This window comes from Limtongia smithiae, assembly GCF_038497785.1.
Source record: "Limtongia smithiae strain NRRL Y-17922 unplaced genomic scaffold V1518scaffold_1, whole genome shotgun sequence".
In the NCBI taxonomy this organism is placed as follows: Eukaryota; Fungi; Ascomycota; class Lipomycetes; order Lipomycetales; family Lipomycetaceae; genus Limtongia; species Limtongia smithiae.
In genome coordinates, this window is record NW_027117622.1 from 18,405 (window position 1) to 36,040 (window position 17,636).

At 55.1% G+C, this 17,636-nt stretch overlaps 12 protein-coding genes across 12 annotated transcripts; 8 read left to right on the top strand and 4 right to left on the bottom strand.

Moving 5' to 3' along the window:
* Positions 1-125: 125 nt before the first annotated feature.
* V1518DRAFT_408028 (Brf1-like TBP-binding domain-containing protein) lies at positions 126-2,186 on the top strand. The gene is made up of 3 exons (XM_066902023.1): positions 126-511; positions 565-639; positions 690-2,186. The coding sequence occupies exons 1-3, from the start codon at positions 328-330 to the stop codon at positions 1,886-1,888; spliced, it is 1,458 nt and encodes a 485-aa protein (XP_066761632.1). The 5' UTR covers positions 126-327; the 3' UTR covers positions 1,889-2,186.
* Positions 1,892-3,238, bottom strand: V1518DRAFT_408031 (proteasome complex subunit Rpn13 ubiquitin receptor-domain-containing protein). The gene is made up of 2 exons (XM_066902024.1): positions 2,642-3,238; positions 1,892-2,426 (listed from the first exon to the last, which is right to left on the bottom strand). Exons 1-2 carry the CDS (start codon positions 3,169-3,171, stop codon positions 2,003-2,005), a joined length of 954 nt encoding a protein of 317 aa, XP_066761633.1. The 5' UTR covers positions 3,172-3,238; the 3' UTR covers positions 1,892-2,002.
* Positions 3,239-3,339: 101 nt separating this feature from the next.
* Positions 3,340-4,818, top strand: V1518DRAFT_408032 (P-loop containing nucleoside triphosphate hydrolase protein). Its single transcript, XM_066902025.1, has one exon. It carries the CDS (start codon positions 3,403-3,405, stop codon positions 4,741-4,743), a length of 1,341 nt encoding a protein of 446 aa, XP_066761634.1. The 5' UTR covers positions 3,340-3,402; the 3' UTR covers positions 4,744-4,818.
* V1518DRAFT_408038 (CobW/HypB/UreG, nucleotide-binding domain-containing protein) lies at positions 4,631-6,357 on the bottom strand. Its single transcript, XM_066902026.1, has 6 exons — positions 6,123-6,357; positions 6,014-6,072; positions 5,954-5,965; positions 5,811-5,907; positions 5,241-5,763; positions 4,631-5,192 (listed from the first exon to the last, which is right to left on the bottom strand). The coding sequence occupies exons 1-6, from the start codon at positions 6,305-6,307 to the stop codon at positions 4,854-4,856; spliced, it is 1,215 nt and encodes a 404-aa protein (XP_066761635.1). The 5' UTR covers positions 6,308-6,357; the 3' UTR covers positions 4,631-4,853.
* Positions 6,257-7,523, top strand: V1518DRAFT_843 (N-terminal domain of NEFA-interacting nuclear protein NIP30-domain-containing protein). The gene is made up of 3 exons (XM_066906692.1): positions 6,257-6,560; positions 6,612-7,285; positions 7,440-7,523. Exons 1-2 carry the CDS (start codon positions 6,353-6,355, stop codon positions 7,130-7,132), a joined length of 729 nt encoding a protein of 242 aa, XP_066761636.1. The 5' UTR covers positions 6,257-6,352; the 3' UTR covers positions 7,133-7,285; positions 7,440-7,523.
* Positions 7,211-7,728, top strand: V1518DRAFT_436000 (Mss4-like protein; the record flags this gene model as incomplete). Its single annotated transcript, XM_066906275.1, has 2 exons — positions 7,211-7,285; positions 7,342-7,728. The coding sequence occupies 2 exons, from the start codon at positions 7,211-7,213 to the stop codon at positions 7,726-7,728; spliced, it is 462 nt and encodes a 153-aa protein (XP_066761637.1).
* A 313-nt stretch (positions 7,729-8,041) lies between these two features.
* On the top strand, positions 8,042-9,318 carry V1518DRAFT_408042 (t-SNARE). Its single transcript, XM_066902027.1, has 4 exons — positions 8,042-8,088; positions 8,133-8,711; positions 8,761-9,037; positions 9,099-9,318. The coding sequence occupies exons 1-4, from the start codon at positions 8,068-8,070 to the stop codon at positions 9,155-9,157; spliced, it is 936 nt and encodes a 311-aa protein (XP_066761638.1). The 5' UTR covers positions 8,042-8,067; the 3' UTR covers positions 9,158-9,318.
* On the top strand, positions 9,317-10,845 carry V1518DRAFT_408047 (t-SNARE). The gene is made up of 4 exons (XM_066902028.1): positions 9,317-9,569; positions 9,660-10,060; positions 10,109-10,185; positions 10,232-10,845. Exons 1-4 carry the CDS (start codon positions 9,538-9,540, stop codon positions 10,571-10,573), a joined length of 852 nt encoding a protein of 283 aa, XP_066761639.1. The 5' UTR covers positions 9,317-9,537; the 3' UTR covers positions 10,574-10,845.
* Positions 10,838-13,170, top strand: V1518DRAFT_387 (WD40-repeat-containing domain protein). Its single transcript, XM_066901709.1, has 2 exons — positions 10,838-11,061; positions 11,110-13,170. Exons 1-2 carry the CDS (start codon positions 10,882-10,884, stop codon positions 13,087-13,089), a joined length of 2,160 nt encoding a protein of 719 aa, XP_066761640.1. The 5' UTR covers positions 10,838-10,881; the 3' UTR covers positions 13,090-13,170.
* V1518DRAFT_408050 (Brix domain-containing protein) lies at positions 13,132-14,857 on the bottom strand. The gene is made up of 3 exons (XM_066902029.1): positions 14,781-14,857; positions 14,565-14,726; positions 13,132-14,507 (listed from the first exon to the last, which is right to left on the bottom strand). Exons 1-3 carry the CDS (start codon positions 14,793-14,795, stop codon positions 13,251-13,253), a joined length of 1,434 nt encoding a protein of 477 aa, XP_066761641.1. The 5' UTR covers positions 14,796-14,857; the 3' UTR covers positions 13,132-13,250.
* V1518DRAFT_408052 (ATP-dependent RNA helicase) lies at positions 14,656-16,514 on the top strand. Its single transcript, XM_066902030.1, has 3 exons — positions 14,656-15,089; positions 15,145-15,310; positions 15,366-16,514. The coding sequence occupies exons 1-3, from the start codon at positions 14,811-14,813 to the stop codon at positions 16,475-16,477; spliced, it is 1,557 nt and encodes a 518-aa protein (XP_066761642.1). The 5' UTR covers positions 14,656-14,810; the 3' UTR covers positions 16,478-16,514.
* On the bottom strand, positions 16,389-17,334 carry V1518DRAFT_408054 (uncharacterized protein). The gene is made up of 2 exons (XM_066902031.1): positions 17,273-17,334; positions 16,389-17,222 (listed from the first exon to the last, which is right to left on the bottom strand). Exons 1-2 carry the CDS (start codon positions 17,301-17,303, stop codon positions 16,540-16,542), a joined length of 714 nt encoding a protein of 237 aa, XP_066761643.1. The 5' UTR covers positions 17,304-17,334; the 3' UTR covers positions 16,389-16,539.
* Positions 17,335-17,636: the final 302 nt, after the last annotated feature.

Here is a 17,636-nt window from a genome sequence, read left to right on the forward strand (position 1 = left end):
TTCTTGAACGTGAATGATAATGATTTTCCATACTTCAACATCTTGAATTTATTCGGTGTCGTGTAACTGAGTAAAATTGAATTAACCGCCAATAGAATTTGCGTTTCTTTGTGCTTCGTGCTGCACGTAAATTTCGAATCCACTGCGTGGAGGCTTCCCCGGTCAAACAAGTTGCCTACATACAACCACGATTCTCGAGGACTGCATTGCAGAGCATCTGGGTACACTCTCTCGATACGCTCACGACCGACTATCCGGTTCACATCCACCCGCGACAAGGGAACAATACGAAACAACGCGCGGTAGACATCACTACATCCATACAACATGCCCCCCCGAGTGTGCTCGCAGTGCAAGGGCACGTCGCTGGAGGACACCGGCTCGGGCGAACTTGTGTGCACTAACTGCGGCAAGGTCGTGGATGACACGCAGATTGTCGCGGAAGTCACATTCGGCGAGGCCGCGAGTGGAGCCGCGGTTGTGCATGGAGTTTATATCGGTGGAGACCAATGTGAGTGTGCATAGGCAAAGCAGAATGAGGGCATGGCTAATGTGTTTGGTTAGCTGGTGCGCGGAATCTTGGTGGTGGGTTTAGAAAGAACGGCTCGTGGGAGAGCAGGGAGCAGACGCTTGCGAACGGTATGTACGGACTTAATGTTTGGCTGGCATATGCTGACAGTTAGACGTAGGCAAAAGACGAATCATGAACTTGGCACATGTACTGAATCTGGCCGAGTACGTTGGCGAGGCGGGCAACAGATGGTTTCAGTTGGCGGTGACTCAGAACTTCGTGCAAGGACGCAAGTCGCAGTACGTTGTCGCCGCATGCTTATACGTCGCATGCAGACAGGAGAAGACAACGCACATGTTGATTGACTTTGCGGATCTGCTTCAAGTGAGCGTTTTTGCTATCGGCGCGACGTACCTCAAGCTCGTAAAGGCGCTGCAGATTAAGAAGATTCCATTGATCGACCCGTCCATCTACATCCAGCGGTTCGCCGTGAAGCTCGAGTTTGGTCAGGATACGAAAAAGGTGATGAACGATGCTATTAGACTTGTGCAGCGAATGGGTAAGGACTGGTTGCATCAGGGTCGTCGTCCGGCCGGTGTTGCTGGCGCCTGCATTTTAGTCGCGGCGCGCATGAACAACTTCCGGCGGACAAAGGCTGAGATCGTGCATGTGGCAAAGGTGGCCGAGGATACGATTCAACGGCGTCTGGACGAGTTCAAACTTACCGCTGCCGGTGCGCTTACGGTGCAGGACTTTCGAGGAACCAACATTGAATCCGAGGCCGACCCGCCATCGTTCACGCGGCATCGCAAGCGCGAGATGGCAGAGCAGCGCGAGCGCGAGCGGTTACGTGAGTTGCGGGAGAAAGGAGTCACCGATGAGGATGAGGACGAGGCTCGTGATGAGGACGAGTTAGAGAAAGAAGTTGCGGATGATTTAGACGCGACGCTGCATGATCGACAATTTCAACAGATGCTAGAGGAAGACAGCGGCGACTCGACTGCGGTTGCGCGTGTTTTTGATTCCGATCCCGAGCGCTTGTCAGATGTCGATGACGACGAGATTCAGTCGTTCATGTTGACAGAAGAGGAGGTCGAGGTCAAGTCGCAGATCTGGGAAAAATTAAACGAAGAGTACATCAAGGAGCAGCACGAGAAGCAGCTGAAACTCGAGGCCGACGAGAAGGCTGGCATAGTCCGCGCGCCGCGGAAGCGAAAGCGCACGAGGCCAAAAGACTCTAGTTCTGAAAACGTGCCCGAGACGCCGGCGGAGAGCGCAAAGGCGTTAATCCAGAAGAAGGCATTTTCGAAGAAGATTAATTACGCGGCGTTTGACAACTTGTTTAACAAGCGGCGCTCGCATACGACGGCGACATGATGTGGTGTTTGTGTTGTATATTAGGAATGGGATTTTGGTGTGACGGCTGTGGTGTGACGGCTGTGGTGTTTCGTTTGTGTTGCCGGTAATCTTAGGTATATCTATCTGTCTACACTATTGCTGATCCTCCTGCATGGCCTCGGGATCATTCTGCTCCTCCTGGACAGCCGCGAAGATTGCACGGAGAAACCCTTCGATGCCCTCGCCTCTGTACGGGATACCGAGCTCTTGCGTGACTAATTGGCCGACATTGAGTCCGCCTGCGGACCGCAAGGTGGAGCTGAGACTGTTGACGCCCTGGCGGAACTGCGGCGACTGCAGCACACGAAGAAGCTCCGGTTTAGTCTTGGGAATCTCGGCCGGAAGACAATTGTAGAGTGCTTCGAGACGAGGGTCGGCGGAGTCAAGCGCGGCGACGTAGGTTGCGATTTGCTGGGTCGAGATGGCGTCTGTGATTTCGTGAATTGGCGCGGCGGAAGAAGTGGTGCCAGAGGGCGGGATGACAATCGAGCGGATGAGACTCGAGAGGTTTGGAGATCTTGAAGGAAGAGGCAGAGTGTGAGAAACCGAGGATATATATTTTAAGAAGAACATGAGAAAAAGTATGAACATCTCCACTTCTCTCTGTGGCTGTTCTTGCATCTAGTCCGCGAAGCAGCGAGCGTAGCTGCAGGACCTTGTTCCTGTTCGGATGTCTAATGGATAGATGTACATGTATGTAGAACACAAAATGTGTTGATGAGGAGAACTCACTGGGTGGTAGAGGTGGTATCGGTCTTAGTGATGTCTGTCATCTCGACATCGTCAGTGGCAGCAGAGGTCGCGACAGCCGTCTGTTCGGTGTTGTAGTCTTCTGAGATATCGACCTCATCCGCGTAGACATCCTCGAGAAGTGTGTTGATGCGGGTCGCGATCTTGAGATCGTTCTCCGAGATCTCGTTGAGCGCATCGCCAGACGGCGGGTCCTGCATCCAGAAGAAGGAGCGCTGACTGGAGGAGCTGAATTTGAGCACGTAGACGCGGCCGGTTGTACACTGAGGGACAGGGAGCCACTCGACATCGCCAGGGAAGAGGATCAACTCATCACGAGTGGCGGCAGGGTCCTTCTTGGAAGAACCGCGTGGTTCCCAGACAAAGGAGAGCAGCGGCGCGTCCTCGTCGGTCGATCGCGACAGGGTGATCTGACCCTTGTACGGCAAAGGCTTGAGGTGCTTTGAGGGCGGAACGAAGTCGACGCGGCCGGCATGGAAAGTGAGAAGAGGCGCCGGTGCGGTTTCGGCCATGTCTGCGGAGGATCCAGAAGATGGACGATGGGAATCAGCGGCTGTTCTCTTGTGAATATGGTGAACAGTGGAGTTCGCGATCGAAGGCGGCGGAGTGTTGGGGTTTGTACTATAGCAGTTGTCACGCAGATGGCAGTAATGGGTTGCGTACCTAAACCGCGCGCTTCCACACGCTTCATCAAACTTCGAACTCACCTACAAACTCACCACCTACTACATTTATCAACAGCAATGTCGACTCTCGAAGACCTCGACTCTCTCGAGCAGCAGAACGATGCGGAGATGGCGGATGCCGGCGCGTCGTCGGAGACTAAGAAGGACGAAGACTACGGGATCGAGGAGGAGATCCTCAACTCGTCGACGCAAGATATCATCTCGCGTCGCCGCCTGATCGAGAACGATATTAAAGTGCTGCGGTCGGAGCATCAGCGACTGCTGCACGAGCAGACGACTATGAACGAGCGGATCAAGGATAATCAGGACAAGATCGAGAACAACCGGCAGTTGCCATACCTTGTGGGTAACGTGGTCGAGATCCTCGACATGGATCCGAACGAGGAGGACTTTGAAGAGGGTGCAAACGTGGATCTCGATGCCACGCGAGTGGGCAAGTCTGCAGTTATCAAGACGTCCACGCGGCAGACAATCTTTCTGCCATTGATCGGCCTTGTCGATCCGGAGAAGCTCAAGCCTGGTGACCTTATTGGCGTCAACAAAGACTCGTATCTTGTGCTTGACACGCTCCCTGCGGAGTATGACAGCAGAGTTAAGGCGATGGAGGTTGACGAGAAGCCTACTGAGACGTACGCCGATATTGGTGGTCTAGACAAGCAGATCGAAGAGCTCGTGGAGGCGGTCGTGTTGCCAATGAAGCAAGCTGATAAGTTCAAGAAGCTCGGCATCAAGCCCCCCAAAGGCGCGCTCATGTATGGACCTCCCGGCACGGGTAAGACTCTTCTTGCGCGCGCGTGCGCAGCGCAGACCAATGCGACGTTCCTGAAGCTCGCGGCGCCACAGCTCGTGCAGATGTTCATTGGCGACGGCGCGAAGCTCGTGCGTGATGCGTTCTCGCTTGCTAAAGAGAAAGCACCGGCTATCATTTTTATCGACGAGCTAGATGCTGTCGGCACGAAGCGGTTTGATTCCGACAAGTCTGGCGATCGCGAGGTGCAGCGTACTATGCTTGAGCTGCTTAACCAGCTCGACGGTTTCAGTAGCGACGACAGAGTGAAGGTGCTTGCCGCAACGAACCGCGTCGACGTGCTCGATCCTGCACTGCTGCGTAGCGGGCGGTTGGACCGAAAGATCGAGTTCCCGCTGCCAAACGAGGAAGCCCGCGCTGGTATTCTGCAGATCCACGCGCGAAAAATGACTGTCGACGAGAGCATCAACTGGCAGGAGCTTGCGCGCAGCACAGACGAGTTCAACGGTGCACAGTTGAAGGCGGTCGCAGTTGAGGCGGGAATGATTGCGCTGCGGAACGGACAGTCCAAGATCAGGCATGATGACTTTGTGGAGGCGATCACGGAGGTGCAGGCGCGCAAGTCCAAGACTGTGTCGTTTTATGCGTAGATTGGATGCATGGGAGGGTGCGGTGTTTGTTGCGTTCTAGTACTGGTTGTATAATATACACATTTTACTGCATCCATTCGTATTTACAAGTGCACGTCCTCTGGCCGTAGTTACAATTTGCACTTCAGTGCGCGGGAGAGACTTTCGCGGACAGTGTCGTAATGCAACCCCTTTCCTATGAGTACCATCTTTCCGTTGTCTGTACTGTCGCCGGTAGCTGCTGAGGTGATTGGAATCACGTCGTACGTGTCTCGCACGGCCTGGATGACAAAGACTTCGCCAGAGTCGAGCAAGATCTTTCCTTTGAGACGATGCACTTGCAGTTCGCGGTGAACTGTAACCTCATCGCCAAGAGAGTCTTCCCAGAGTAAGTTCTGAAGCCACTTGTCGAGGTGCGAGTTTTGCTCGTCGGATAAGCGTGGCAGTGTGATTGTGATTGTCGAGATGCGCTATTGTGTCAGCAAGAGAAATGAAAGATTCAAAGTAGAGCGACGTACGTGGTCGTGGTAACTGTGATGACGCGAGGAAGTGTCCACAGCTTCCCACTTTGCAATGTTATCCGCGCTGACGGTGTTGAGGTCGAGGATGAGGTCTAGAGAGTCGAGGTTCGCATAGACTGTAGGGATGATTGGCGCAAGGGAATTAATGCCGGCAAGCCGTTCGATGACTGTCTCGCGCGCGTCGTCGTCGAGGAGTAGATCTGACTTATTCAGAATTACGACGTCTGCGTAGGATAGTTGAATCTGCGCAGTAGATGTCGTGATTACTGCCGGCGCTGACGCAGCGACATCGGTGCTGTGGTGGTCGTCGAGGAAGACATCGTCGAGTGACTTGACTATGTTTGCCGCGTCTACGACGGTGACGATACCGTCGAGGTATACAGTCGATGCGAGTGCCGAGTCGAGCCAAAACATTTGTGCTATAGGACCTGGGTCCGCGAGGCCTGTTGTTTCGAGGAGGATGTAGTCGAATTTTCCTTTTTTCTCCATTAGTGATTCCAGCGCCGCGACGCCAGTGTCCCTATGCTTGTTAGATCAGTATATGACCCTGGAGAAGGGGGGACGGACTTGACAGAGCAGCAGAGGCAGCCGTTGCCGAGTTCCAGCCACTCGGTGTATTTGTCGGCACCGTCAGAGACGGTGAGAGATTTCTCGATGTCGACAGCTGGAGGCGTTAGCGGTGGTAAGAGCAAAGTATGGAAGGAACGTACAATCGCCGAATTCTGCTAGTATTAGTTCATATTGCAATAGAGATCAAGTGGTGAGTATACCGTTCATGATGACGGCGATCTTTTTGTCGGTCTGGCGCATGATGTTATTAAGCAATGAGCTGCGAGTATAAGCACACGATAAGAGAGAGAAGGATAGAAGGGAACGCACGACTTGCCGGCCCCGAGGTAGCCAGTTACAATGGTGAGGGGAACTTTGATGATGTTCTCGTTGTCCGGAGGGACTGTGGTAGTGGCGCCGATCAAAGGTAGTGCCTGTGCCTGTGCCTGTGCCTGTGCAGACGGCAGCGCAGATACATCGACGAGGTCGGGAATGTCGTCGTCATCAGAGTCCATGGTGAGTATGGGGTTGTACGCTGGTGTTGAGGATGAGGTGACGAAATGAGTGTGACACGCCACGCAAAATATCTCACGGCTGTACACACACCTACCACTTTGTCCTCCACCACCACAAACGAGATCTACGAGAATATGTCGGGACTTGGACGGCCAGCGACGTCTGCAAACGCGATGGCGCTCGGCAGCGGTAGCAGCGCGGGCGGTCCGGGGGACGAGCGATCGCTGTACGAGATTCTGCAGGACAATAAAGGTGTGGATCGTTCATGCCATGGTGTGTGAAGGCCAGGGCTAACACGTGTAGCACGGAAGCAGGAAGAGTTTGAGCAGGAACAAGCTACGCGCAATCAGATGCACCGGCTCGACGAGCACGAGATTGAGTTTCTTGAGGGACTGCGCGAGAAAGAAGCGGCGCGAGAGGCGGCAGTGAAGGGCGAGGTCGAGGCGGAGTTGCGAGCTTTTCGGGTGCAGAAGAGACAGAGGGGAAATGATGAGGGCAGTGGATTAAAAGGGGGCGAAGCGAAGAAGCGGCGACAGGAGGATGAAGAGGAAGAGGGTTATGAGGAAGACAAGAAGGAGAAGACGGCGCTGACGGCGAGTCGGGCAGCTGCGCTTGCAGCAGTGGGCGTGGACATCGGTGCGCTGCGGTCGCGGTTTGTGGGCGCGGAGAAAGCGGACACGCCGCCACCACCGGCGGAGAAGACAAAGGAGGACAACACAAAACGTACGCCCGACATGAAGAACGCTATCGCCGTGCTGTTGGCGAAGCGGTCCAAAACTGGGGGAGCAAAGGCGCAGGCGATGGGAATCGTGCGGCGGCGGTGAGTGGCGAGGAGTCGGGCTGCGTTTATCCCCACACTCTTCTTCCCTATCATCTTGTCACTATTATCTTCTCTGCACACTATGACGACGCTTCACGGACGCTGCCACTGCGGCGACCTGCAATGGACCGTGGCTTCCGACCGCCGCTCTCTTCCCGTGAGTGCGCCTTTCCAATCTCTACCTGTCTCGTGACCGCTAACCACCCCTCGCAGGGCCACACCCTTTGCCATTGCCGCTCCTGCAAGGTCCTCGGCGGCGGTCCCTGCTGTGGCATTCTCCTCACTTCTATCGCCGCAGTGCGCTTCGAGAGCGGCACACCGCATGTGTACACCTACACCAATAGCGAGGGCAGCCTCGTGCACTGTACCTTCTGCAGCCGCTGCACCACGCATGTGTACCACCGGGACGAGGCACGCGGCGACGAGTTGCAAGTACGCACTTTTCCGCTGCTTGAAGCCGGGATTATGGGGGTAGATAAAGAGATGAATGTCGGCGAGCGGTTCGCGTGGGTCAAGAAGGTCGACGGCGCGAAGAGTTTTCGGTCGTGGGTGCCGGCGGTCGCGCGCGGCCGGCACGGACGACGCCTGTCGCGTGGCTAGGTACTCGAATATTCAAGACTACTTGAGTTTACATGAAATGCTGCTTGAGAATTACACCAAGATGTTTGGTGCAATGGTGTATGGAGAAGGGCACGGAGGCGTTTGTTTGGTTGTTTTGGAACTGTCTGCAGTGGATTGTGTGTACATATGACGATACGAGAGACCATACATGGTTGGCTTCTATAGAGAATAGCTGGAAACTTATATCGACTGCTATAAATGGCAATTGCGACGGGCTTTCGGGTTCGTATTCGGTGCGGCGCAGGGGGCTGAAGACCGTACGTTCCAGCTTATCTTCGGTGCTCCGCCTCCATCATATCCGCATATTCACGCCCCAAAATGGCCGAAGAACAGCGAGAAGTGAGCACCTTTTCTACTGCTGATGTACTACACTAACTCTACAGCATCTTGTGACCATCCCTCGCAATGTACAGTACCGCAATGCTGGCCCGAGTCCGTACGAGACCGGGTATGCGAACGCGCGCGATCCGTTCGAGGATGCGAGTGCGTACGAGATGAACAACCTCCACGGTGCAGACCCTGCGACGGACTTTGGGGTCTTCATGGACGAGATTAGCAATATGCACGGCCGCATTCGCGTGTTGCAGGACAGCATGGCGGCGGTGAGCAACATGCGCCTGCGACTACTCAACATGACGCAGCCAGACGAGATGCGCAAGGCGCAGGACGAGGTTGACGGGCTGGCAGCGCATGTGTCCGCCGAGGCGAATTACCTCAAAGATGAAGTGCGTCGTTTTAAGAAGACGTGCAAGCGCAGCGACGCCGAGCGCCAGACGCATATTCAATCCGTGCAGGACGAGCTTATGACCGCGCTGCGGGACTACCAAGGCGACGAGGGCTCGTTCCGCGGTCGGTTGAAGGACATTACACGGCGCCAGATCCTGATCGTCATGCCTAATGCGAGTGAAGACGAGATGAGCGAGGCCCTCGAGTACGGCAACCAGCAGATCTTCCAGACCGCGGTACGCATGACCCCCCTTCTCTCGCTTACGCACTCGCTAACCCACGCAGATCGCACGCACGAACCGGTCAGGACAGGCGCAGTCGGCATTGGGGAACGCGCAGGGCCGGTTGGCTGAGCTGCATCGGATCCAACAGTCGATGATGGAGCTCAACGAGCTAATGACGGAACTTGCGGAAGCGGTGGAGCAGCAGGAGGAGCAGGTCGAGGGCATCGTGTATGATACGTATATGGCCAAGGAGGAAGTCGCGACTGGGAAAACTCATCTGCAAAAGGCGGTGCATCACGCGAAGAACTCGCGCAAGCTGCAGTTCGTGATCGTTGCAAGTAAGTACCGCGTGTTGTGATGATTTCCTGATCCGGCGAAGGCGTACTGACCCTTCTGCAGTAATCATCGTGATAATCGTGCTCATCGCATGGGGCATCTACAAGGCAGTGCATAACTAGACCCACACGAGCAGGCGCACGATAGGATACATGCACACAAATGCAATGCAAACACAAGTTAAACACTACGCGTAGTTCTTATAGCGACCGGGTTAGGGCTACGCGCTGGGCCGGCCCTTTTGTCGTCGGGGGCTTCGCATTCACGCCCCCTTCACCATCACTGTCATCACCAAAACCACCCTCGACTTCGTCTTCCGTGCAGTCGCACTTCGCGTCACTGCCCCCGCCGCCGCTGCTCCGTTTACCCCGTTCCCGCCGCGCTGCTGCGCGCTTCTACCGTGCGTGGACCGCCCCATCCGCACAGCCTCCTTCGACCCTCCGCGCTGACCGTATGCCGCTTACTCCTCAGTTCCCGTCAGATCCCTCTGTTGGCCGCCGCCATGGCCTACAATAACAGACAGCCTGCCTATGGGTGCGTTCCCTTCTTCCGGCTTCGAGACGACACCTCCTATTCTCACCCCTCCGGCGCGTCTCCACTTTGATCACACTAACATCATTCCAGCAACCAGGAGTACGAGCTCTCCAATATGAACGGCAGCTCCGACGAGTACGGCGTCTTCTTTACCCAGATCGACGACATCAAGAATACTATCACGCAGTACGACAACACTGTCTCCCGCATCGAGTCTCTGCACAATCGCTCCCTCAACGAGATCGACCCGACCCAGGACGAGAACAATCAGAGGCAGATCGACGCTCTTGTCGCTGAGGCATCTAAGCTCTCCGGTACCCTCAAATACCGAATCAAGTCCCTCGAGGCCTCCGCGCGCTCCGACTCCACTAAGCGTGTCCAGGTTGACTCCGTCAAGCGCACCTTTTTGGACTCCATCCAGCGCTACCAGGTCGTCGAGGGCAACTACCGCAACAAGTACAAGCAGCGCGCCGAGCGCCAGTACCGCATCGGTATGTTTTCTTGTGCTGTGTAAGTGTCCTCACGCTAACCACGCCCAGTCCGACCCGAGGCTACCGACGAGGAGGTCCGCGCCGCCATGGACGACGAGAACGGCTCCCAAATATTTTCCCAGGCAGTAAGTCTCCTTTTTCGTTTTTCATTTTACTCTGCTAACAATTCAGTTGTTAAACTCAAACCGCCGCGGCGAGGCACGCTCGGCGCTGACAGAGGTCCAGAACCGGCACAAGGACATCCAGAAGATGGAGCGCACGCTGAAAGAGCTCGTCGACCTCTTCAACGATATGGAGGAGCTCGTCGACGTGCAGGCCGAAGACGTGCAGGCCGTTGACAATAGCGTCAAGCGCGTCGAACAGGAGGTCGGCAAGGGCGTCGAGGAGGTCCGCGGCGCTGTCAAGTACGCACGCGCCGCGCGACGGAAGAAATGGATCTGCCTCGGTATTGTCATCATCATCTGCGCTATCCTCGCGCTTATTCTTGGTCTGGTCTTTGGCCTGCGAAGATAGGCTCCGTGTATTATTTTTCTCTTGTGTACTTTTTTCGTGTATGCCCACTGCATCCGTTCGGACCGAGCCTTTTGGATGGCGGTGTAAAAGGGTGTGTTGTAATCTGCGCCATCGTTTTTGATCCTTGAGTGTACTTTCCGCTAGTTATTCCCGTGTTCCCACCGTATGTACAGTATATGTATCGGAATATGCAACATAACTCTATACATTTGCGGGTTCACAGGGGTTTGTACTGACCTCCCAACTCAAAATTTTTGTCCTCCCGCGTACTCAGCGAGCCTGGCATACACCACTACACTACGCACGCAATGGACCTGCAGCGGTGTAGACTCTTCGACGACGCGTCAGCGCATGCGGTTACTGCGCTGGCGTTTAGTCATGCTTCAACGCCCGGTCAGTTTGCCCCAAGAACTCTGCGTCTTGCCGTCGGGCGAGCAAACGGCGACATCGAGCTTTGGAATCCGCGTGCTTCATGGGCGCCTGAATTTGTATGTTGTTAGGGGGTTTCAAGCCTGGAAAAGTCTAACACTGCACAGGTTATAAAAGGCGGCCGAAATCGCTCTGTCGAGGGACTCGCATGGACACACTCCCAAGACGGCGTCGTGCGATTGTTCTCCATAGGCGGCTCGACCGCCGTCACCGAATGGGACCTGCGTACAGGTCTTCCGCTTACCCACTATGACTGCGACGCGGGGATCGTCTGGAGCATGCAAGTGTCCCCAGATGGCACAAAACTAGCAGCCGGTTGTGACAACGGTTCCGTTGTTGTGCTCGACGTGTCTGGCGGGCGCGGGTCGCTTGTGCCGTTGCGGGTGCTGCAGCGACAGAAAGCACGCGTGTTGAGCATAGCATGGCGCGGGAACGCATGCGTGGTTGGCGGCTGCGCAGACGGGCGGATCAGGGTGTGGGCTGTTGTCGCCGCCGTGAGCGTGGGTGAGCCGAACGGTACTGCGAACACGAGCGAGCGCGCAGTAGGACGGATCGTGGGCACGATGCGGGTTGACAAAGCCAAGGGTGAGGATACACTCGTGTGGTCTATCTGCGTGCTGAATAATGGGCGTACGATTGTCTCAGGGGATTCCACCGGATGCGTGAAGTTCTGGGACGCACACCAGTTTGCGTTGTTGCAGTCTTTTGTGGCGCATGATGCGGACGTGTTGTGTGTGACTGCGAACGCGGCGGCGGATTCGGTGTTTGCAGCGGGGATTGACCGCAAGATCGTCCGGTACTCGATAGTGGACTCGAAGTTGCGGCGGTGGGCTGCGATGTCAAATCGCCTATTGCACGCAAAGGATATCCGCGCGATTGCGGCTTACGAGTCGAAGAATTTGAACCTGCTAATTTCCGGTGGTACAGAGCGCGCGTTGGTGATTAACACGATTGAACACTTTGTCGACGGCGCGTTCAGGAAGATATCGGCGTACCCGCAAGCGCAACACGCCGCTAGTACCGGTGACGACGACGCGAGCTTGCTGATCGCCTCGTGGACGGATAACCACGTCAAGATATGGGCCATCAACAGTTTCACCCCCGACGCGGGAACAAAGCACCACAAACGGCTCGTCGCCTCGCTCGTGCTCGCCAACGACGAGAACATTACTCACGCAGGCTTATCTGCGTGCGCAAAGTATCTCGCTGTCGCCACCACGGCGGAGGTAAAGTTATTCGTCCTTGCATACGCCGCACCGGGAGGGTTCAAAGTTAAAAAAGTCGCAGCGCAGCCGCTTGCGGGCCAAGGTGCTCGTATGGTTGCCTTTGGTCCTGCGCAGAAAAGTTTATTGCTCGTCACGCCGGAGAATAAGGTGCTTGTGTATGCGATTGGGCAGAGCGAGGATGAAGAGCTGCGTGAGTTGGCGGCTGTGGCGCGGGGGAGTGCCGCTAAGGACGAGAGCGATGAAGAGGACGAGAGCGACGACGAGGAGGACGAGGGACGGACGCTTGCGTACGCAGGGAATATCAATAATCTAGCATTCTCGTCGGACGGGTCTTACCTGGCCGTCTCCACCGTCGGCGGCCGTGTCACAATCTTTTCCTACAGAACTACTCCCCCACACGCACGACACGTATGGACACTGCCACATCTCTCGTCAACGCCCACCGCGATGTCTTTCTGTCCCGACAACGACACACTTGTAGTCGTCACCGGCGGCACGATGCAGGTGCTCCAGTTTTCCGTCGCCGAGATGAGGTTCACACCATGGTCGCGCAAGAATTCGGGCGGGCTGCCGCGGGAGTTTGAGAAGCTTGTGGAGAAGTGTGCGGGCATTTTTGTTGCACCTGCGCGAGTTTCTTCTGCCATCGCTGGTATGAACGGGGATGTAATTGAGGAGCCGGTGAACAAGGTATGGCTCTGGGGTGCGACATGGGTTGCAAACATCGACATGGCCGTCAATACCGCCGCCCCGCCAAGCACGCCGGCGACGAAACGACGACGCAGCAGTGCCGCGAACGGCAATGGCAACGTTGTGATTGAACCGCCTATGACGAGACGGCGACGGATGCTTTCAAAAGAATGATGCCAGAGTGGTCATAAAAGCTACATACAAAAGTTTTTTGATGTATCATAGTTCTACGGAGTCGGGTTTTTTGTCTTAGTTCTAGTAGTGCACTTCATGGTTCTATATGATGTTGTACAACGAATGATTTTTAAAAGTGGCATAACTTTTTTAAAGTCCCGCTACTTGGAGCTGGGTCGTCCCTTCCAGGTCGGTTTCTTGATGCCGCCAGCGGAAACTTTTTTGTAACTCGGTGACTTCGTCATGGGTTTGGCTCCCGTGGGCTTTTCCATGAGCTTGTCGTTCATCGGCTTAACACCGGTAGGCTTGCTGCCTGCGGGCTTAGCACCCGCCTTCTTCTTCCGATGCACGCCCGGCGCCTTAGCGCGCTTCGCTCCCGCTGGCTTCTCGGTATGAAACGCATGGTATAGCACATCGCCCTCGCAAACCCCATCCTGGATCTTAATAAGCTTCAACCGCAAACGTGGTCCAATCTCCAACAACTTCACTGCCTTCCTCGTCGCCGTTCCTGCACCACCAGCAGTATCATTGCGGCGTTGGGGCATCAGTGCGGTAGCGTCAAACATGTCATCATCCTCAGCCTCACTTTCGGAAGTAACACCCGATATGTCGCCGCCGGCGGAAGGGTCGAGGAGGTAATCAGCAATGTCAGCTGTGCTGCCGAGGTGGGGGAGGGATTTGGAGAGGCGGGATCTGGCGGAGATAAGTTTTGTGAGGCGTGCGCGGGAGGGTGGCGGGTACGAGGGGGCAGCGGGGAGGAATTTGTCGTTGTCGTTGTCGTCGTCGGATGCAGAGGCGTCAGAGTCGGAGTCGAGGGTGTGTGGGGTTGCGAAGGAGGTTTTGGCGAACGTAGTATCGCGGTCGTCTTCCTCTTCCTCGTCTTCTGTCTTGATCTCCACTTCATCGTCCTCATCCTCGACTTTGACTTTCACTTCCTCCTTCGGCGGCCGCGCGAGCGTCTTGGTGGAGATCAGGTAATGCCTTAAATCAAGCTCACCCGTAGTCGGCTCATAATTCACCAACATCACCCTCTTGATCTGCTGCAGCGCCTTCGTACTCGCAGTGATAGAGGGTACCATATTCTGAAACAACGAGGTAATCAACTGCAACGGTGCCTTTTGCGCCGCGGTCGCTACTTTCTCCTCCTCTTTCACCGCATTGAATCCGTTTAACACCAGCAACGGGGGCGTCTGCAGCGCGGTCGTGGGCGCAACGCGGGGATGCCGTTGTACCCTGCGCAGGTCTTTGCAAAGGGAGTAGGAGACCACACGGAAGTGCACTGTCGGTCCGCGTGGCGCATGTGCAATGCGGAGGGTTGTTTCATTTGTGTGTATCGACTTGGAGAAGAGGAGGAGGTGTGATACACCGAGTGGACCAGTCATGGAGAGGTAATCGCGGAGTTTGTTCGATTTGCGTTCCTGTGCTTGTTAGTACTACACCGCTTTATCTGTATGTGCAAGTAAACGTGAACGTACGCGGAGCTTGACAGCGGTATGTGGCTGCATGATGTCCCGGAAATCCTGCACAAGCTGCGATAAACTCACACCCACGCTGGCGCCGCCGATGCGGAGAACCATGGATTGCGGAATACCCGCCTCGGCGGGGTTTTGCTCGGGGATGTGTGTTCTCTTCTTTTGCTGTATACACGGTTAGCGTCTCCTATATAAATAGGAACGAGGAAGTGGACGTACTCTTCGTTTAACCATTGCGATGGGTGGTGTATGTTGGTTGTGTTGAGTGAAGTTTTGGTGAGAACGAAAAAAAAATTGGAGGTGCGGCGCGTTGGGAGCAGTTGGATTTTTTCTTCACATGTTTCTGTTTCCAACGCAACATCGACCATACCGCACACCATGAGCAAGAAGACGAAGCGGACGCACGAGGAGAAACCTGAGGTTGGCGAAAATGTCACCGAGGCCGTCGCTGATGACTTCGAAGACGAAGGAGTGAATAACTCTGTTGAGGAACCCGCACCAGTCACTCAGACCACCTTCAAAGACCTTGTACGCTCCTCCCACCATACATCTCTCTTGCATATGCAGCGACTAACCGGTGCAGGGCGTGATTGAACCACTGTGCGAAGCGTGCGATGCGCTCAAATTCACGCATCCGACGCCAATTCAGCAACAATCCATCCCCGTCGCACTTGAAGGACGGGATGTAATCGGGCTGGCACAGACCGGTAGTGGGAAGACTGCAGCGTTTGCTATTCCTATCCTCCAAGGTCCGTTCCCACAATTTGCTTACTGATTATAAGAAGCATGTTAATGTGTGCGCAGCCCTGTGGACAAAACCATCACCCCTATTCGCCTGCGTCCTCGCTCCTACCCGCGAGCTGGCGTACCAAATCTCGGAACAGTTCGAGTCTCTAGGCAGCATCATCGGCCTCCGCTGCGCCGTAATCGTCGGCGGTATGGACATGATGGCGCAATCCCTCGCACTCGGCAAGAAACCACACGTCATTGTTGCCACGCCGGGGAGACTTATGGACCATCTCGAGCACACGAAGGGATTTTCGCTCCGGACGCTGAAGTATCTTGTAATGGACGAGGCGGATCGGTTGCTTGATATGGATTTCGGACCGATTATTGATAAGCTGTTGCATTTGATTCCGAAGGAGCGGAATACCTTTTTGTTTTCAGCGACAATGACGTCAAAAGTCGAAAAGTTGCAGCGCGCGTCCCTCTCAAGTCCGGTCCGCGTTGCGGTCTCCACGAAGTACGAGACCGTGAAGACTCTGTTACAGTCCTACATCTTTATCCCGTTCAAGCACAAGGACACGTACCTGGTCTACCTGGTCAACGAGATGGCAGGTCAATCGATGATCATCTTCGCACGCACCTGCAACGATACAGAGCGTCTCGCGATTATGCTCCGCAGCCTTGGTTTTCCCGCCGTGCCATTGCACGGACAAATGACGCAGTCTGCGCGGTTGGGCGCACTGAGTAAATTCAAGTCCGGGGCGCGCGCAATTTTGGTGGCGACAGATGTCGCCGCGCGGGGACTGGATATTCCACTTGTGGATTGTGTGCTGAACTATGACATTCCTACAGACTCGAAAGCATACATTCACCGTGTGGGCCGTACCGCTCGCGCGGGTCGCGCAGGAAAAGCCATTTCCCTGGTCACCCAGTATGATCTCGAACTGTACCTGCGCATCGAGGGCGTTCTCGGCAAAAAGCTCGAAGAGCAGGAGGTAGATAAGGAGGCTGTTATGTTACTCTCGGAGAGGGTTGGGGAGGCGCAGCGCGAGGCGGTGGTGGAGATGAAGGATGTGCATGCAAAGCGGAAGAAGAAGACGGAGGGGATTAGTCATGGCAGGAATAAGGGCAGTGCGGTGAAGGGGGGAAAGAGGAAGCGGAGCGATGATATGGATCGAGAGGAGAGATAGATGTCAGCCACAATTGTCATTAAACTACTTTTTCTTATCCAAAACCGTTTTGAGTGGAGTGCCTAATGCTGCAGCCGCTTGATGCGATCATCAACTGCATCGCCGACCATCTTGGTAAGCACATCATTCATCTGTCCCTTCAACAGATTCTCAACCTGCCGCGTAACTTGCTTCTCGAGCAACTTTCCCATCAAATCGACCTCTACATTAACCGTGTCCCCGGGGACTTTCTTCGCGGTGACGATAATCTCCTGCGTATAGGAAATCAACATAACCGAGAATGCCTTGCGCACGGTATCATCCACGTCGATGACCGTCAAACTCGCGCCGTCGACGGCGATGAAGCCTTTCTCCACGATAAAACGGAGTACAGACTCATCCCGCGGCTGGAACCAAAACGTTTTGGCATTTCCATCAGGTGTCACGGACAGAATTGTCGCCGTGGTATCCACATGTCCTTGCACGAAATGCCCACCAAATCGCACATGTCCCGCGACGGCGCGCTCGAGGTTCACCCTATCCCCAGGTCGCAGCAACGCGAGATTCGTGCGGCGAATCGTCTCAGGCGCGATGCCGACTTTAAAGTCCTCGGCGGAAAAAGCGGTGACGGTGACGCAGGTGCCGTTGACGGAGATGGAGTCGCCGAGGTGGATGTCGGAGAGGATCAACCCGCAGTCTGTGATCACGATGGAAGAACCATAGCCGCCCACATCGGAGGTGTCTTGCTCGATGAATTCCTTGACAGCTTGAGCGCGTTAGTATGTACACACGCGTATTTGTGATGTGGGGACACACCTCCGGTTGTCTCGACGATGCCTGTGAACATTGCGGTGGTAGTGGTAGTGGGGATAATTGGATGGGCGCACTACTATTCAAGGGCACGTTGGGCAGCTTTCTACGTCCCACGCTCTGCGTCCAGAATCACGCGTTCTTCCAGCTACAAACGTCCTTTTCCAACTAGCAAGGCCATTTACTGCTCTACGCTCTTGGTCGTCTCGAAGCTTTCGTAGAACCTCCACTTCCTTCTTCCACCTCCCCGCAATGTGCGCCAACAGCGTGCTCTATACTATTGCTTTCACGAGACCAGATATTCGACTGCAAACCAAATCATCGCGCTCCGATGTTGACTATATGTCATCAGTGATGCAGGGCAGATGCT

Excerpts from the sequence above, each read along its gene's own strand:
- V1518DRAFT_408028 (XM_066902023.1), top strand. The coding sequence starts at position 328 with ATGCCCCCCCGAGTGTGCTCGCAGTGCAAGGGCACGTCGCTGGAGGAC. Across the intron at positions 512-564 it reads TTATATCGGTGGAGACCAAT|CTGGTGCGCGGAATCTTGGT; the intron begins GTGAGTGTGCAT and ends GTGTTTGGTTAG. Across the intron at positions 640-689 it reads GGAGCAGACGCTTGCGAACG|GCAAAAGACGAATCATGAAC; the intron begins GTATGTACGGAC and ends AGTTAGACGTAG.
- V1518DRAFT_408031 (XM_066902024.1), bottom strand. The coding sequence starts at position 3,171 with ATGGCCGAAACCGCACCGGCGCCTCTTCTCACTTTCCATGCCGGCCGC. Across the intron at positions 2,427-2,641 it reads GATACCACCTCTACCACCCA|ATCTCCAAACCTCTCGAGTC; the intron begins GTGAGTTCTCCT and ends TCTTCCTTCAAG.
- V1518DRAFT_408032 (XM_066902025.1), top strand. The coding sequence starts at position 3,403 with ATGTCGACTCTCGAAGACCTCGACTCTCTCGAGCAGCAGAACGATGCG.
- V1518DRAFT_408038 (XM_066902026.1), bottom strand. The coding sequence starts at position 6,307 with ATGGACTCTGATGACGACGACATTCCCGACCTCGTCGATGTATCTGCG. Across the intron at positions 6,073-6,122 it reads TACCTCGGGGCCGGCAAGTC|CTCATTGCTTAATAACATCA; the intron begins GTGCGTTCCCTT and ends TTATACTCGCAG. Across the intron at positions 5,193-5,240 it reads ATCACAGTTACCACGACCAC|CGCATCTCGACAATCACAAT; the intron begins GTACGTCGCTCT and ends CTGACACAATAG.
- V1518DRAFT_843 (XM_066906692.1), top strand. The coding sequence starts at position 6,353 with ATGAGTGTGACACGCCACGCAAAATATCTCACGGCTGTACACACACCT. Across the intron at positions 6,561-6,611 it reads GATTCTGCAGGACAATAAAG|CACGGAAGCAGGAAGAGTTT; the intron begins GTGTGGATCGTT and ends TAACACGTGTAG.
- V1518DRAFT_408042 (XM_066902027.1), top strand. The coding sequence starts at position 8,068 with ATGGCCGAAGAACAGCGAGAA. Across the intron at positions 8,712-8,760 it reads AGCAGATCTTCCAGACCGCG|ATCGCACGCACGAACCGGTC; the intron begins GTACGCATGACC and ends TAACCCACGCAG. Across the intron at positions 9,038-9,098 it reads GCAGTTCGTGATCGTTGCAA|TAATCATCGTGATAATCGTG; the intron begins GTAAGTACCGCG and ends ACCCTTCTGCAG.
- V1518DRAFT_408047 (XM_066902028.1), top strand. The coding sequence starts at position 9,538 with ATGGCCTACAATAACAGACAGCCTGCCTATGG. Across the intron at positions 9,570-9,659 it reads AACAGACAGCCTGCCTATGG|CAACCAGGAGTACGAGCTCT; the intron begins GTGCGTTCCCTT and ends ACATCATTCCAG. Across the intron at positions 10,061-10,108 it reads CGAGCGCCAGTACCGCATCG|TCCGACCCGAGGCTACCGAC; the intron begins GTATGTTTTCTT and ends AACCACGCCCAG.
- V1518DRAFT_387 (XM_066901709.1), top strand. The coding sequence starts at position 10,882 with ATGGACCTGCAGCGGTGTAGACTCTTCGACGACGCGTCAGCGCATGCG. Across the intron at positions 11,062-11,109 it reads CTTCATGGGCGCCTGAATTT|GTTATAAAAGGCGGCCGAAA; the intron begins GTATGTTGTTAG and ends AACACTGCACAG.
- V1518DRAFT_408050 (XM_066902029.1), bottom strand. Across the intron at positions 14,508-14,564 it reads ATACCGCTGTCAAGCTCCGC|GAACGCAAATCGAACAAACT; the intron begins GTACGTTCACGT and ends TAACAAGCACAG.
- V1518DRAFT_408052 (XM_066902030.1), top strand. The coding sequence starts at position 14,811 with ATGTTGGTTGTGTTGAGTGAAGTTTTGGTGAGAACGAAAAAAAAATTG. Across the intron at positions 15,090-15,144 it reads AGACCACCTTCAAAGACCTT|GGCGTGATTGAACCACTGTG; the intron begins GTACGCTCCTCC and ends TAACCGGTGCAG. Across the intron at positions 15,311-15,365 it reads TGCTATTCCTATCCTCCAAG|CCCTGTGGACAAAACCATCA; the intron begins GTCCGTTCCCAC and ends ATGTGTGCGCAG.
- V1518DRAFT_408054 (XM_066902031.1), bottom strand. The coding sequence starts at position 17,303 with ATGTTCACAGGCATCGTCGAGACAACCGGAG. Across the intron at positions 17,223-17,272 it reads CATCGTCGAGACAACCGGAG|CTGTCAAGGAATTCATCGAG; the intron begins GTGTGTCCCCAC and ends AACGCGCTCAAG.